Here is a 17,155-nt window from a genome sequence, read left to right on the forward strand (position 1 = left end):
CGAAGACAAAGACCACCCCTCAAATCTCAACCTCAATAATCCTTCAGGAAGGTCACCAAGAAAGAATGGGTACCCAAGAGTACCCTCGCTAGCCAAGGAACATATGATGCCCATGCAGCCCATTTGGTTCAAAGCCCAATCAGAGTAGATCTCTGCCAGGTGTGGGAACCCCAAGCAACAAAGTAAAGTTTCACCCAAACCCCGAGGCTCGTTGGATCCTCGTTAAGCTACTTGAAGCCCAAGGTTTCTACGAAGGAAACCATCTATTTGGGTCTCCAAAATCTCATTGTTCACACAACCATAAAAGTTAAAAAGAGCCAAGCGATTGCCTTAGTACCCACCAATACCACCCCAAAAGTCTACACTTCATTAGATCCAGGCGATGGCCTTAGTACCACTAGTACCACCCCAAAAGTCTACGTTTCATTAGATCCCAACAAAATTGCTAAATGCACAAGGATTCTACAAAGGAAACCCCCACATTTGGGTGTCAAGATTCGGAACCCCACAAATGCACCCTCAAACATCAAATCCAAGTGGGTGTGAAGACCGAAGTCATGCCTGTGGGGGTGATGCCAACTCCAAAGCTTAAGCAAGAATGGAGATCAATGGTTTCCACTTTGACTCATGTGTCAAGACCACCTTGAGAAAAGTCGGAAGAGCTTGTGGACCCTGAGTAGCACAAGAGGCAACACCTTGCTCATGTGCAGTGACCCTATCTACCCTTGTTCCCATGGTGCCAAACTCCAAACAGAACCGTGCGTAGACTTATGTGGCATTGCTAAAAAATCTGGAGACCTCAAAAAGCTTGCCACACGACTCCACAACACTTATGTGCACCACACTGCAAAAACATCAACTTGCCAACTGCTGGAAGGACAAAGTTTAGACAAGCGCACCAGCCAATCCGTGCATCCAAGCTTTTGTCCATGTGGATGGGCAAGTGACTCTCCGCCCTAGATCGTCGAATCCTTACTCACATATATATATAAGTAACGTAACCCTGCCATGTAATTGTATAGTCACTACCTTCACCAAGCATGATAAAAAAACTCAAAACATTAAAAACTTAAAAATAAAAAAAAAGCACTTGAGTTTAATTGGCGATCTCAAAAGTTTGATCACCCGATTAGTGATCTAAATGTCAGATCGCGGCAATTTGAGGAGTCTGGTGATTTGTAAAGATGAATTGACAGCTCGAAGGCGATGATTGAAGAAGTGCCATTGTCTGTAGTCAGATCGCCATGATCCAAGATTGATGATCCAAGAGGTTGAATCGTCCGGAAAGTGTAATCATCCAGGAGTCGGATCACCATGATCCAAGAGGTTGAATCGTCTGGAAAGTGGGATCATCCAGAAGTCAGATTGCCACGATTCAAGATCAAGGATCTAAGAAGTTGAATAATCTAGGAGTCGTATCACCACGATTTGAAAGGCGAATCAACAATTCAAGATCAAGGATCTAAGAAGTTGAATAATCTAGGAGTTGTATCACCACGATTTGAAAGGCGAATCAACAATTCAAACGTGGAATTGATGGAGTTAGTAGACCACGATCTTAGAAGCTAGATAGTCGATTAAAGAAGTTGGATCACTTGCGTGGATCGCTTCACACCTCATGATTCATGCCTTATGCCTCACGCCTCATATCTAGAGAGAGAAGGAAGATCGCTCAGGTCTGGAGAGAGAAGGAAGATCGCTCATGTCGAGAGAGAGAAAGACTCCATCTACGTGTAGAGAGAGAAGGCAAGATCTACATCTCTAGTTTCTAATAAGTCACCCCATTTTTAGCATTGTTTAATTGATGCACTTGAGGCTTTAAAAAATGCCATGCCCTCATGTGAGCCTCCGTGAGGGAGTTTTGGCGCCAAATGCAGCAACAATGCCAGCTGAAGCAAAGGATTGGATGCTCTCCTTGGTCTTTGCAGCTCTCGGCCTGGCTCTGGGCAGCATCGTCTCCTCTACTTACCCGACCCTCTTCGCGTCCTTAAAGGCCTTTCGGTCCCTCTCCACCCTCAAGGTCAGGTTTCGTCCATGCCCTCTCCTTTTCCATGGTCACCATTGTAAACAAAATTGAATTGTTCTTCGCATCCTTGTCTTCCAGCATGCCTTTGGCTGCACAAGGAGCGCCTCCACCTCCTGTCAAGGGAAATTGGATGTAGCACACCATTGCTTGGATGGCAGAATTAAGACTGAAGAGCATGGCTCAGGCGGCCGGGGCAGCGAGGTGCATGCCCATGCATTGGTTTCCAATGGCCTCTCTCAGGATATCACTTCATCAAACGGCAGCCTTAAACCAGACCCATTTGATCCCTCCAAACGCCAAGGGTAAGTATCACTTTGTGTTTTTTCACCAGTAAATTTCACTGGACACTGTCATGTCCATATCATCTCGTCAGGCGAGAATATAGGAACACCAAAGCTCATTATATACGTCCTTGCCTCTTGGTATGGGAGATACCATGCATTTTAATGGGCTAGATGGACGCATGCCTAGTCAATGGATGGGTTGACCTCTGCACTCTCTGACAAGGTGGGCTCATATCTTTATGTATGCGCCTATGAAGGACAGGTGGTTGAGATCTCCCCTTATATTGGTGGACCATGTAAGCCCCTAAGAGGCTGATGTGTAGAGGACATGAGTCACGCGTGTTCCATCGAGAGGGGCTGATTTTACCTGCTGTGAAGTGTTACCTCGTCAGGATCTCATGCTTTGTCAAGGTGGACTCATAGATGGGAGGGGTTTTTTCTCACCTTGAATGGGTGATTTGCTTGCCTTAAACTAGGACAACTAGGACTGAGGAGCATTTGTGTGACTGGCCAGCTCATTCTAAGCACAGGTGTATTCATTGTTTTGAAGACATGGAAAGTAGTCACGCTATTGTAAGATTTTGGCACTCTACTCATGACACGGCATGACTCAAGGAAAGGTCTACCATAGCATACTCTACCGAAAGTTGTGATACATTCTCCTAGAAACAAAGCTCTTAAGCAAGGCCCCTTTTTTTCGGCGAGCTGTATATAATATATTTAGGTGTTGGGGTTCGAATTGATGCCCTTGGGCAAGGGCCTGCCAAACAAGGCCTCTTTTTTTTAGGGGATTAATTAGTTTATCAAGGTGCCGGGGTTCGAGCCTTGTACCTGCCAATTGGCAGGTAAGGGTGTTACAACTTGGCTAAAAGCTTGCTGGCTCTCAAGCAAAACCTCTTAAGAATGCTTTCATCCTCCAAAAAGGTTTAAGAGTAAGTTCTAAAACAGATCTCAACTTTGATTTTCTGCTTTACAGCCCAACTATTCTCAGTGCCATATGCTGCATATTATCATTTTTTATCTTGGTGTGAATTGCCGCAGGTATTTGTCTTGGGATGATTATTTCATGGCAATAGCTTTTCTCTCTGCACACCGGTCCAAAGATCCTAATCGTCAGGTGTGGTGTGGTGTATTTGTTGAGCTGGTGTCTATAAAGTTAGTTTTTTCACCCTTTTATGCATATTTTACTTTAAACATTGTAAGGTTGTTTTTTGAAACTTCATCATATAGGCAGCTGGTAGGGCTCAATTTACACTTACATGTATGTATATATGGGAGGGGAAGAAATAAATCTTTCCATGAATGTTACCTATGCAAGGAGTGCAAACAATGACAATCTAGCATTTGTGGCATCACTTTCAAAATAGTGCCCAAGTTTATTAACTGGTATTTTGCACACCTCAGTTTTCTTAGTGCTTGATGCGGCACTATGGGTCTCTTTGTGATCTGGCAGGAGTTCTTGTGTCTCTTCCACCTTTGCCATCCATCCAGTCATATAGATCCTCCATAGGCTTGGACTTGCACGTAGCAACGTGTCAATGGGAATTTTGATTTCAGAGCACAGGAAACGAGAGATCACCAATGTCCCTTCATTTGTTTTCCCCTTTGCTAGGTGCATGACTTGGGCCAGCTATGGTGTAAGGAATCTCAATCTCATCTTATATGCTTTCATGGAACACTTTTTCATACTTTGTGCATGCACCTATTGAATCCCGATTGGATTCATCTTCAGAGTTCGTATCAGATTCTCTGTCAGAGTCCTCGTGAATAGCCTCAAGCAATTATGGAAGTTGCTTGGTGGGTTTCATAGGCAAGGTCTTGGATCCATTCTCTTCCACCAATGGATAGGTGGCCTGTTGCCGCCTCATAATAATCTAAAAGAGGAGGTAGGGTTCTCACAATTCTTGGCCGATACTCCTCTCGTTCAAGTTCACGCTTTAGTTCCAGTGGAATCCTCACCAATCTTGTGTGATGCTCTTTGGGTTTAATGTAGGCTTTCTCAAGCTTGTTCCTCTTCTCAATGGGCTTTGCATACTCTGCCAAGCGTTTAGGTAAATGATCTAGATCAATAGGAGCTTTTTCCTCTTCAACCGCTCGCTTAAGTAGTGACTCTTCACTAGCGTCACTCTCAAAAGAGGATGATGGGTCTTGGCTTTGTTCAGAGCCATTCTATATGGTAACTTTGTTGTCACCTTTTCCAACGTGTTTTTAGTGTTGTTTTTTTTTGCCACTAGAATGTTCAAAGGAATAGTGGTTATCTTGTCACGTTGTGAACGCTCTTAACACATTCAAGTTTGTCGTGGGTAAGCCTTCGATTGTGGAGTTGATAGTTGCTTGCGAAGGGGCAATCTATGTAGAAATGATCTACTCCACAACCATGATACGGCGATGTCAATGGTACGTTCTTTGAGGCATCAGAGTGTTCTTTGTAGGATTCTTAGCCACTCGATGGGGTCCTTGGCAATGGAAACACTACAATGGAGTTTTCTTTGCGGGTGTACCAATGATGTGCACAAGCGGTTTTGGGTCAATTTGAGGCATGGGCAATGGTATATTACTCTGCGTGCATAGTAGTTATGAAACACATTTCATACGATTTGAAACGTACGTAACGTTTCGTAAACGTACAAACACATGAAGCGCGTTTCATATATTCGTACGTTTTTATCAAATCGACTAGCTCATCTACATAAAACCGTTCTAATTTGGACAGGCTAGGGCTTGTACTCCTCTTGTTGGATCTTGAGAAACACAGACTCTTGGGGCTGCATCCAAACTTCGATAGATGCCAAGGGTCCTGTCCCCTCATAGCCATAATCAACTCTTCTGTTGAGGCAACGATGGTCATTGCTACTGGCTCTGTGAAATGGTGGATCAAGGGACGAACTAAACTAGCTTGTTGCCTTCTCTTCGGGTCAAGTGCAGTCGGTTGGTGGTGAGAGGGTTCCGGTGAGGCGGAAGAAGGGGGGGGTGGGGTGGTTCCGATGAAGTCGGGGTGGAGGGAGCTGCGGGCGGGGGGGGGGGGGGGGGATGATGGGGGGGAGGACGAGGGTTGAGGAGGGAGGTTGGAGGAGAAAGATTCTCTTGTGAGGGAGGGAGGGGCAAGGGTTGTGAGGTCGGGCCCGCCAAAGGCTTTGAAGGGCCAGAGGGCCTCGTGGATGCCTTGAGCAGGATCGTGACGAGGCAACGGTCTCCAGAAAGGGAGGGCCAGCCGACAGGTTCCTTGAGGGTAATTGGGGGTGGGGTGGAGGCGCATCACCGTCGGGGGGCTACTGAGATAATGCTCGTAAGAGTTCTCTGACAAAACAGTATCCTCCTGTGGCCTGTCAGACTGGTGCGCTTGGCAACGTCTGTTTTGGAAGTCCGCCGATGGTGGTTCCGCCTTAGGCTAGTGGCGTGCCACTCTCTTGCATGGAGATACTCTGAGGCGTGGTCCTGGTGTTGGGTCGAAGCCATGCTGCCACCTCACAAAGAAGGGCCAGCGATGGGGCTTAGCTACATGACTCTGCTCGATGTTGCAGGCGAATCAAATTCAACTTGGTAGTACCCACGTCCCAAAGGATGAATATCAGCCCAAGCTCGTCGATAAGGTTTGCTTGCAAAAGGTTCATGAGCTGTCAACGTGCCGGGTGGCTACCCACAATCTTGCAGACCAAGGTGGAAGCTTGCGAGGTGAGGAGCTAGAGGTCTTCTTTTGAAAAAGAAAGGCAAGGGATGGTGGCCTCGGTTGGGGATGACAGAGCAACTACCATGGAGTCCTCCTAGAGGTTTGAAGACTAGAAGTTGCTGACACTCACCGAAAAGAAAGAACATTCGAAAGCAAAAACACCTCAGGGAAGGGCTAAGGCAACCAGCAGGGGGAGGCGCCCGGGTGGGGGGGGTGGGAAAGAAGGGGAAAGCGAGGAGGAAGGGGCTAGTGGAAAGGGGGCTAGAACAGGAGACAGGGCAGGGCTAAACTGGACAGGGGAAGCGGGTACGAGGTTGGGCAGGCTGCACTAAGGCATAGGACACAAGCGATGAGGCAGGGGCTCATTCGGCAGGAGAAGAGAAGGTGGGAACATGGGGCGGCACTAGACAAAAGGGGAGCAGGGCAAGAGGCAATTTCAATGGCAAGAGGAACAAGGGGCGACACTAGGTGGAAGGGGGTGATGGCGAAAGGAACAGGGGATGGCAAAGGCGGCAGCGCGAGGTAGAGAGGGAAGGTGGAGGGCAGCTAAGTTGGCGATGGCAAGGTCAGGCGTGCAAACGGGGGGAGCTCCAGTTGCTCAGATGTGCAATCTTACCTTGTGTTAATGCTCCTTTGTCTCAACCTCGGAAATTTCAACAATTGGGTGTGAAATTAGGTGAAATTTGATAGAATGTGTAGTGGAAGAAGGGAAAGTGGAAACACAGGAGAGAGAGTGAGAGAGAAAGATGGAGAGGAAACACAGGTGAGAACCTGCTCTCAATATCATCATCAAAAGGAATACATGTCCCGAGCAAGAGGGGAGAACCTCGTAAGTGAGGGATTGCAGCTAGACAAGCTAGGCAAGCAATGAAATATGAGGGAGACATGCCGGCTATATATACCTCTACATGAAGGCAGCCGACTAGTGATAAATATCTCCACGATCGGGAAAAATACCCAGGACCATAAATGGGGAATAAATATGGGTAAAATACATGTGAGGGGTGACCAGCCCCTCAGACTAACATGTTCAGCCCCTAGAGGCTAAAATAGGACACCAAATAGGAAGCCAAGTAGGGGATGATATCTAACACCTCCTCAGCATCGGATGTTGAGCAAACTCCAAGAAGCCAGAGACGCCGTCCTCGATCAAAGATGAAAGATTGCAGAAACAGGTACCAAGAAAGCTCCACAAGCAATCTCCTCAGCAACTCAGCTACAAAAGCACCAGAACAAGTTGCTAGGTACATCGCTCCTCTGGAAGAAAACAACCATGTAGGTTGCGACGTGTTGCTCCAAATAATGGTTCCAAACCCAAGTGTAAGAACACTCCCCGAAGTCGAATGTCGTGTATCTAGCTTGTAGAAGGTATGAAAAACCTCATAACCAACCAAGATCAGATCCTGTAGATAATCAATCCTGGGAGAAGCAAACTGCTCCTCACTGGAACCCTCAAAAGAAAGAGTCGATCTGCTCCAACTCTGTACCAAGAGTAACCAAATGCTGTATAAAAGCATCCTTTGAAAAGGTCGGCATCGCAAGATGGAAAGACTGTAGAAAAGATGGGATCCATATGCCTCAAACTCCATAACATGAGTTGCCCAATGCTGTACATAAGTACACGCCACTGAGGTGGGCATCGCAAGATGAAAGGACTCCACATCCCCTGTGAAAAAAAAATAATCGTCGGATTGATATAAGTCCAACCTGATTCTGATCCAAATCCAAAAAAACTCTGGAAGTACCACTGTGCCCAAGGCACGGTTAGCAACCATAGATCCAAAGCATCCCACTGGGTCCAAAAAACCATCCTCCAAAACAAGCCAGCAGAACTGGCAGGGGGAGGGGCATCCTCAGAAGCATCACAAAGAGATGAAGAGATAGACTCCTCACAATGAGGAAAGGAAGGAGGAATATAAACTGCAGTGGCAACAAAGTCCTCAAAAGCTTCACAGATAGCAGAAGACTGTTCCAGAAGTAGAACCAGATCCCAAGAATCAGCAACAGATAAAAGATCCATGTGAAAGGATCACACCGCAAAAAGGCAAAACACCCTCCTTGTTCTGCAAATACTGCAAAGAACACAAGCTCGGACAAAATAAACTCTGCTCAGGATCTCTAAAAAGATCACTGCTCTCCTCCAAATAACTATAAACTCCTGTCAAAGAAGAAAGTCTCCACAGATACAACATAGCTCTTGAAACTGATCCTCAAGTGAAGTACTCCACCGCCAACAGAAGGCAAGGAACATAAAGAAACCGGGAAACCGTGTAGGCCAGGAACAAAACACAGGTAGAGATGCTCCAAAATCAGCAAAACGCTGACTGAAATCTGAAATTCAGAATCCTCCTCAAGTACCAAACTGCCTCCAAAGCCACAATCCAATCAAGAAACCCCCCATGCAAGTGATCTGTGTCCACTAGTGAAGAAAACACAGCCAAACAAGGGCCACAAACCTGAAAATTCAGGCCAACCAGTGTCCACACCTCCTATGAGGAAAAACGCCGAAGAGAAGGTACCTTCGGGTCCAACAGATGAAGCCCAAGTGAAGGTAGAGCTACCAGCAAAATCGGTTCAAAAAAACGCAGCAACCTTGGCTGCAAATCTGAAAACACAGAGGTATAAGGGGCTGAATATGGAAACGCTGAAGCCTCAGATCAAGAACTACTGTAGAGAACAATCAGGGGGTGGGAGGGATGGCACAAGATAACTAGAAAGACAGGCAAAAGGGAGCCCAGAGAGCTCCAAGATCAAGGCTGGGAAAGCAAGCCCAAACAGGCCAAAAACGCAGCCTGTTTGGGACAGCTATGTTGCTGTCCAGACCTGAAAAAAAATGCCTGAGAACCCCTGGAAGGTGCCGCCAAGATGGGCAGGTATGCTGTCTAGAAAAAAACACCCGTCAGCCTGCCTACAGGCTGCAAACTGACGCCCTGAAGAGAAGAAACTGCAGCCCACTGAAGTAGTGATGAATCAGCCCTTGAAAATCTGAAACGCAAGCTTCAACTGGAGAAAAAACACAGATCTGTCCATGGGCGGAAAAACGCAGATATGAAGAGGTAGAAGAGGGAGCATCCAACGCTGAAAATCACCGGCGCTTTGATACCATGATAGAATGTGCAACGGAAGAAGGGAAAGTGGAAACACGAGAGAGAGAGAGAGAGAGAGAGAGAGAGAGAGAGAGAGAGAGAGAGGAAACACAGGTGAGAACCTGCTCTCAATGTCATCATCAAAAGGAATACATGTCCCGAGCAAGAGGCAAGAACCTCGTAAGTGAGGGACTGTAGCTAGACAAGCTAGGCAAGCAATGAAATATGAGGGAGGCATGCCGGCTATATATACCTCTACATGAAGGTAGCGGACTGGTGATAAATATCTCCACAACTGGGAAAAATACCCAGGACCATGAATGGGGAATAAATATGGGTAAAATACATGTGAGGGGTGATGAGCCCCTCAGACTAACACGGTCAGCCCTAGAGGCTAAAATAGGACACCAAATAGGAAGCCAGCAAGTAGGGGATGATATCTAATAAAATTAACCAAGAAGTTGAATTTGGGTAAAATGGTGTTTCAAACATTGAGGTAGAAAGGATGAGATTGGGATTTATGCATTGGGGGAAAGTGAGAGCGAGTGGAATTCTTGTGATTTCAACAATTTGGTGTGAAATTAGGTGAAATTGACCAAGAAGTGAAACTCTGGGACTATTACACGTAGACACAAGAAATGTTTCACTTATTTCATTGTTTCATCTTTATTATGGGTTTTTAAGATAATTGAGATGGAGAGGAGAAGAAAGTGGGGGAAGAAGAAGAAGAGGAGAAGAATAAGCTTTTCTTTAAAAAAATAGAATCTCATATTTTAGCTATGGGATTACAAAGGCATTGGATCCGAGCACTAACCTAAACTCGATCCTACAAGATCTTGGGTTTTCAAGCTGTTTTGACTTGTTGACTTGCATTCACGATCATCATGTTCAAATTTTAAAGGCAAATATGGTTTTGAATCACACATAGAGTCGGGACTTACTAGCACTTAAATATATTGACGTTTTAATTTTGCATCATTGTACTTAATATTGGCTATGTCTAACAAAGCAAATGAAAATATGCGGTTGTTTTTGTAGGTTGGGGCTTGCTTGGTAAGCCAAGACAGGGTTATCCTTGGTGAGTTCTGCAAATGCCACCTAGAAGCAATGACCGACTGATACTTTTTCTTGGTTGTTTAGCACATCGTGTGTCGTGTTCATAGTTTGAATTGGTTCAAATTAACACACCGTTTGTTGGAGCTTGTAATTGGATAGAAGTAAGCTTGAATGCGATCTATCCTTATCAGTTAGCACATGCATCAACTCCCCTTACACTTGTTTGCACGTGTCATGTTTGCTGTGGCATCCTTGGATTAGTATTAGCCTTTAGGAGAGACATCAGGCCACTTTGTGAGTCCCAATGATGAAGGGACATGTCACTAGTGTTGTGAGATAGGGATTTGATTACAATTGGCACGCTCTTGTGAAGGGATATCATGTACATGCCTTAACCCGGATGCACATGGACAATGGATCTTACTTGCAGTGGCCTCTAGGCAAGATTAGGGGCTAAATATGGTCCGATTTGGGCAGTTTTGACAACCCAATAGGTGCCCAAGACATGGATGATGGATGATGGATGCACATGGACATAGATCTTACTTTCAGCAGCCTCTTAGGCAAGGTTAGGTGTAAAATATGGTCTGAGATTTGGGCAGTTTTGACAGCCGAATAGGTGCCCAAGACATGGACCAATGGTTGGGATGCAAGTTGGGCAGGATATGAAACTTATATTTTTGATAATGTTTTATGACCTGAAAATGAATGGTCTACCTAAATATGACTTGCCTTCAGATCCCTATATAAAGGAGGTCAATAAGGTCATTCGTGGGTTACGGGTATTCAGAGATGAGGAGGAGTAGACGTGATCCAGAGTTTGCAATGCCCAAACCCCTTGGCAGCAGACAGAGCATCGAAAGGTAGTTCTATTGAGTGTTTTTTTAGAGGACAACAATACAACGATTTGGTATGCATGTAGCTAGGTTTGCATAATAGCATGCATGATTCAGATCTATATCTTAGATTTGCATTTATCATTGTATATATCCACTCATTGCAACATATAGTGGTTTAGGCCCCTCTCTCTCTCTCGTTCTCTATGATGTCTTACAAGGTAGGTTAGCATTAATCTCTTCATGTGCTTAACGTTAATCTGATTCAGCTTCTGCACACATGCTGCAAGGGAAATGCAAAACCTTACTTGGTCTTTGAGGGTGCTGGGGTCAGAACTTTTGGAGGTCAAGGAGCATAAAAAATCAGATCAGCAAGGGTATATGCAGCAGGGCAATCTGGCCCCATCTCCCAGGGCGGGGCAAATGTGGAAGCTCATTTGAGCATCGTAAAACAAAAAAGAAAATTGCTATTTGGCTGGTCGTGGTGGGCTGGCGGACGAGCCCGTCAGCCAAATAGGGGCACACTTGCCTCTTCTTTCTTTTTTCCAGACAAGACTGCATCAGGTTTTTGCTTTCTGGAAAAGGTCTTCACAGATCATTGCTCCATTCCTAGCTCATCTCATCTCAGATCGAGTTGCCAGTATAGTTGTTTTTTCTTAGTGACCATTCACTCTTAACCTTGGAGGACGTTAAACCAGGTCTTAGTTTTTCCTCAGAGAAATTTCTAAGGTGTATTTCAAGAGTAAAAGGCATTTTCAATTGTTTTTAAATGTTTCTGATGGCAAAGGGTTTTTGGATTTTCAAATATATGTATGCAGGGATTGGTTATAATGGGTTTCCTAGGGGCTGTTCTGATGATGCACTTCCATGGGCAAAGGTATATCTATTACTTTAAAACGTTTTGAACAGTCTAGCAGCTACCATGCTTCTACTTAATGCTGAGCTTTCTTTCAGATGTCGGTTGATTGTGATCCACTGCTAACCAAATATCCGTAAGTGCATAGAACCTGGGAGTGGTCCCTGTGACTCAGAATTTAGCTTGAACTTTCAAAATCATGTAGAACTAGGTGCTTTTCAGTCATGCTTATACTATTACTTGGCTTAATTTCATGCAGATATGTGTGCCATGCAGAAGTTAATGCCATTCTCAACAAGAATCATGCCTCAGCTTGTGGTCAGGTATACATTTGTGCCACTGTATGTGCAAAATCATGGTGGGTCAAAGCACATGAATACCTCCATAATTAAAATAACTAAACAATAATTAGTATAAGAATAAGGAAGAGGGTTTAAGGCATCAAATCAATCTATTCATCAAATCACTCTTTAATTGAGACCCCGAATACATGCTTTTATAGCTTCAAAGCATGTAGATCCACAAGTGTCTCCATGATTCTCTCCTAGAATATCTCAATCAGCCCACATGGCTCATGACATCACTCATCTAGCATCGTCCTTTACATTATCGAGAAATGTCTACACTTTTTCTTTTTTTCTCACCCGCTACACCTTTTAGATCTTTGAACATGCAACAAACTCAAGGACTATGCTTTTCCTCAAATACACGTCTATCACCACAATTTCTAACACTCCTCCTGATGATGGGATTTTGTAACATTTGATGCATACTAGGGCCTATCTTCCAAACTTGTGGCTTAAACATACTGCCCTAATGGTGGAGGTCCTGGATCTTGGCCACTTTCACTGACAATTAGACATCCTTACGCACAAGGTAGGATTCATGTAGGACAGACGGACACAGGATCAGAGCCATGCTCTTCCTTTCACTTGCTCATGGTGGGTATGAGTACAGTGAAAATTATCACAAGCTTTTTGGTGGAAACAAAGGTTGAGGTAGATTGTTTTGATGACACCCATGTTGATGATGATGATGATGATATTGTTGTTGTGGGAGCACTTGTCAATATAGATCTCTGCATCAATGAGGTCAACTTTTTTGAGGATTTATATAATGAAAATGTCATCATTAGACCATACCTTTTCTTTAGGGTCTCTTTACACTAGCCCTTAGTGTTTGAGCTTATTTATATCTAAAGATTTTTTCACACCACAAAAGCATAACCCTACATCAAAAAGAGATTCTTTTTGTTTGTTGGAGTCCAATGTTGAGCTGGTAAGCTCTGCAGAGCTAGGGACATGACCTTTGGGAGAATGGAGCAATGTCTACCGTACATGATGAGGCCATCATGAAAGTGCTCTTGCTACATACATTGCCAGCTGCACTTAATATATTGCTAATGATTTGAGTGCTTAGCGCTTCTCAACAGCAACCACTGCCAGATTGGGTTGGAAGTGCCTGCAAATACTCCACCCAGATACTAGAACTGTTGGCTATTCTTGGTGCCGGTGCCACTTGGATGCTAAAAGTATCTTGGTGAAGATTGAGCTGAGCTGCCTTGTGGAGAGGAGGACTAGGTTAGCATGGCTGAATTGGTTTCACTTTGGTGTTGTCTGTGAGCACAGCTGGCTGTCTGTCTACGAATGCTAAAGACGAGTCACATGGATAGAATCCCCTTAGACTTCTTATTGACTTTATATATATATATATATATATATATATATATATATATATTGTTTGTATGTATGTATGTGGATACATATAATAGACTCATAACACATCACATTAAGCAGAAAGCAAGATTAGAGTCTATTGAGCATGAGACAAGAGAAATTGTCTACAAAGGATCCACTAAGCTTATATTAGTCATCACCAATTTTCTACACAAGAACTCCTATCTCTCACACCCACAAATGAGTGATGAAGTGGCCATTATAATCTCACCCCTTGAGGATGGCACCCAACACTTGTCTTCCATAAGTGAACCTACACCTCTACATGTGAGCTCCCCAACAATAGAAAGAAGATGCCCCCCCCCCCCCCCCCCCCCCCCCCCACCCTCCCCCCCCCCCCCGCAAAATAAGACTACACCCAGGAAAATAAGTGACTCGCACTCCAAGGATGCTTGATCATCCTTATAACTCTCTTGATCAAGCAATTAACCACGCAGGGCATGCTTGATCAAGACACACACAGTGAAAAGTAAAAAATGCCCACCGGCTTACTAATCACACAGATTATTACAAGGTTGAACCTCCAAGGTTCAATACTAGAAACAATAGTCAGTTATGAGATTGGCCTCCTGTTGGATATCCTCTTTTGCTTTGCTCTTGCCTTTGTCCTTAGTCTCTTCATCTTTCTTTCTCTTGTAGCAGTCCTTTATAAGATGCTCCTTTTTCTTGCAATAGTAGCAATATTTAGGCACCTTCTTCTTCTTCTTCTCCATTATCAAAGCTTGTTCCTGCCCATCTTGTTAAGGCAATGGAGATGCTGATGTTGAAGCCTTTGTAGCCTTCAACCTAGTTTCTTCTGGAATCAAAGATGTCGCCACTGAAGTTTGGCTGATTAGCAATTAAACTAACACAGTGTTCATAAGCAGGGGACATAGAAGCTAACAAGATAAAGACAGCTTCTTCTTCTTCAATACCTACCCTTGCACAACTTATTTGGTCGATTAGACAACTTACGTAAGTGATGCGTGTTTCCACACTCCCGTCATTTGCCTTCTCCATCCTGTATAGCTTATTTTCTCAGAAAAAGCCTGGCAGCTGCATTTGTCTGCCCAAGGTGGATTTCAACTGAAGCCATGCTTGCCTTCAGGTCTTAGCACTAGATACTTGGTGTATCTGATTATCAGCTAAGCCATGGATGATAAATGAGACCTTTGTATCCATTGTGACCCATTTGGCCATTGTAGCTGGATCCCTGCCATTAGGTTTCCTCTCTTCTCCTATTACCTTCCCCCATCGTGTCTCATTTTTTTCTTGTGAACTTATGTCTTCCAATATGGGTGCATATTTAGACAAATCTGATAAGTTTGATGGGACTAGATATCATCCTTGATCTATAAAGATGCAAATGGCTCTCTTTGATAGAGAGAGGTGGGGGAAGCAATCCTTTACACCACACAATGTACTTACCCCCTTTGTACCAAACAAATAAAACCCTTTTATTTGTCAGTCATCTAACATCATCCATTAAATCATCGAGAATCTCTAGTATCTACACTTTTTTCCCTTTTTCTCATTCACTTTTACATTCACCAATCAACAAATAACCTTAGGTCTTTTAACCTTTGGCAACAAACTCAAAGGACTATGTAACCTTTGGCAACAAACTCAAAGGACTATGCTTCCCTTGAAATACACGTCCATCACCTCAATTTCTAATGTTGTACTAAGACGAGCATTTGCCTTGACAATTGATATCCTGCCTCTTACCATTAAGTCCACTGGTGCTTGCATGGGGTCAGTAAAAGATCCTTCTTTGTATTGATTGTGTTTTTCTGTAATAGGAAACTTTTCTGCTTTGATGTGCTCTTTCTGCTGCAAGTTGTGCAAAGTTTTTCTTATGGCTGACTTTTTCTTGTCTCAGCGCTTGTATGTGACAATGTTTCCTTGCAACGAATGTGCCAAAGTCATCATACAGGTTTCTGCCTGTTTCTCAACAACTTCAGAGTTCCATTTCATTTACATGTTATAGCGCACGCATGTGTGTGTGAGAGAGAATACAGGCTTGCATGTATGTATGTAGAATATATGTAAGGAAAGAAGCAAGTATGCATGTATTTATGTAAGCATGTATGTTTGTAAGTAATTATGCAAGTATGTATGTATATTCATTTGTATGTCTCACATAGTTGTAATAGCTGTCTTTAGGATTTTGATTGAAAAAGTCAGTAGTTTTGTGCCGTGGGAGTACAATCAAATCAAACTGGGAGATTAAATGGCTCATCCCACATTTGGATTCCCACATTCAGATTATACACAAGCAGAGCAAATCATAACGTGCATAGATTTGATTATTGTTTGCCAAGAATTCTTGTGCTTGTGAATGGATCTTTTTGCAGGCTGGAGTAGCTGAAGTAGTTTATTTCATTGGCAAGGGCTCTTCATCAGATTGTTCATATATTGCATCACGGAAGCTGCTGTGTATGGCGGGAGTTAAGGTGAGTCTTTTTGAAGCTAGAGGAAGGCTGTCAACTCTGGGATTATGCCGTGTAAGTAAACCATAAATAACATGGCCTAATATGGTTCAGGTTTGGCAACATCAACCTGCACTACAAAAAGTCATCTTGGAGTTCAAGTGACAATCAGGTTTTTGGGTGTCCGGTTTCGGTTAGAATATGGGTATAATCAAACCCATCCATCAATGGGTGGTATAAAGCTTATCTAGGGCACAAATGGCCCTTCCAGACAAGCAAATATTTCAAATTTGTTGATTGTGTTTGGAGGATGCCATGCATACCTTCTCCTTAAAGAACTATGAGGTTTCACATTGAGATTGGCATTTTGGCAAGTGTGTCAACATACAGTAAAAACTTCATATGGCACATCATGAACTGGTTTTTTAACTGCCTTCAACCTTGGCACACAAGATGGGCCCCTCACCTTACAAGTCATTGCATGCCTACTTCACCTATCATTGCTCGCTTGTAGCTTGAACAGTGATGTACAGTATCATTTCTGGTAATAAAGAAGATATGGTTTGTTAGACCTAATACTTAAAAATATCAAAATATTTTGAGTGGAAAGAAAAAATCTTAGTGAAATTTTATTAATTATCATGAGTTGGCAAATGTTCCTTGAGATAGTGTATCAAATTCTAAGGCCTTTGGTCTTCCAAAACAAGAGTTTATAATCATGAGATTGCTAATTGAAATGTTTGTGGCATGTGTCCACATTCAAATGAAAGTGCTCTTGAATCCACTAAGTCATTGAGAATTAGGATTGACGAGACCTATTTGTCATAGTTGCCTGATGTGCCACCTTCCATCTTTGCTGATATTTCCACCAAGTAGAACTAAGATATTTTATGCATTGAGATTGGTGTGATCCACTAATGCATGCATTCAGTTGATTATGGGTGGTACGAGGGAGTTTGATCCATCAAATGCTAGAGAATATTCTTGGAGTTTTTTCTCTTTTGACTAGGGTTTTTTATTTGCAATTCAATAGATGCAATAGCAAATATTCAAATTAAGTAAATGATTAAAACTTGTGTTTCTAAAAAATGGAGTAGTATTTTACTCTAATGACTCTTTTTCTAATGAGTCCTATGAATTGGGATTGTCAAAAGAGACTTTTCTTTGCATGCACATGTTCTTACATGACTCCGCAAG

At 43.5% G+C, this 17,155-nt stretch overlaps 1 protein-coding gene across 1 annotated transcript; it reads left to right on the top strand.

Annotated features, from left to right (window-relative positions):
* The first annotated feature begins 1,825 nt into the window (after positions 1 to 1,825).
* On the top strand, positions 1,826 to 16,529 carry LOC147616482 (uncharacterized). Its single transcript, XM_086777547.1, has 10 exons — positions 1,826 to 2,020; positions 2,105 to 2,328; positions 3,352 to 3,427; positions 10,102 to 10,141; positions 11,774 to 11,832; positions 11,910 to 11,947; positions 12,071 to 12,134; positions 15,409 to 15,462; positions 15,884 to 15,982; positions 16,073 to 16,529. The coding sequence occupies exons 1-10, from the start codon at positions 1,826 to 1,828 to the stop codon at positions 16,121 to 16,123; spliced, it is 900 nt and encodes a 299-aa protein (XP_086633673.1). The 3' UTR covers positions 16,124 to 16,529.
* Positions 16,530 to 17,155: the final 626 nt, after the last annotated feature.

The sequence above is a fragment of the Cibotium barometz genome, chromosome 38 (genome assembly GCF_041138505.1).
Source record: "Cibotium barometz isolate CiBa-2024 chromosome 38, ASM4113850v1, whole genome shotgun sequence".
NCBI lineage: Eukaryota > Viridiplantae > Streptophyta > Polypodiopsida > Cyatheales > Cibotiaceae > Cibotium > Cibotium barometz.

What these genes read in the sequence shown, in the direction of transcription:
- LOC147616482 (XM_086777547.1), top strand. Translation starts at nt 1,826, where the DNA reads ATGCCATGCCCTCATGTGAGCCTCCGTGAGGGAGTTTTGGCGCCAAAT. An exon ending in CCAAAGATCCTAATCGTCAG is followed by an intron (nt 3,428 to 10,101) that starts GTGTGGTGTGGT and finishes TTGTTTTTGTAG; the next exon opens with GTTGGGGCTTGCTTGGTAAG. An exon ending in CCACTGCTAACCAAATATCC is followed by an intron (nt 11,948 to 12,070) that starts GTAAGTGCATAG and finishes AATTTCATGCAG; the next exon opens with ATATGTGTGCCATGCAGAAG.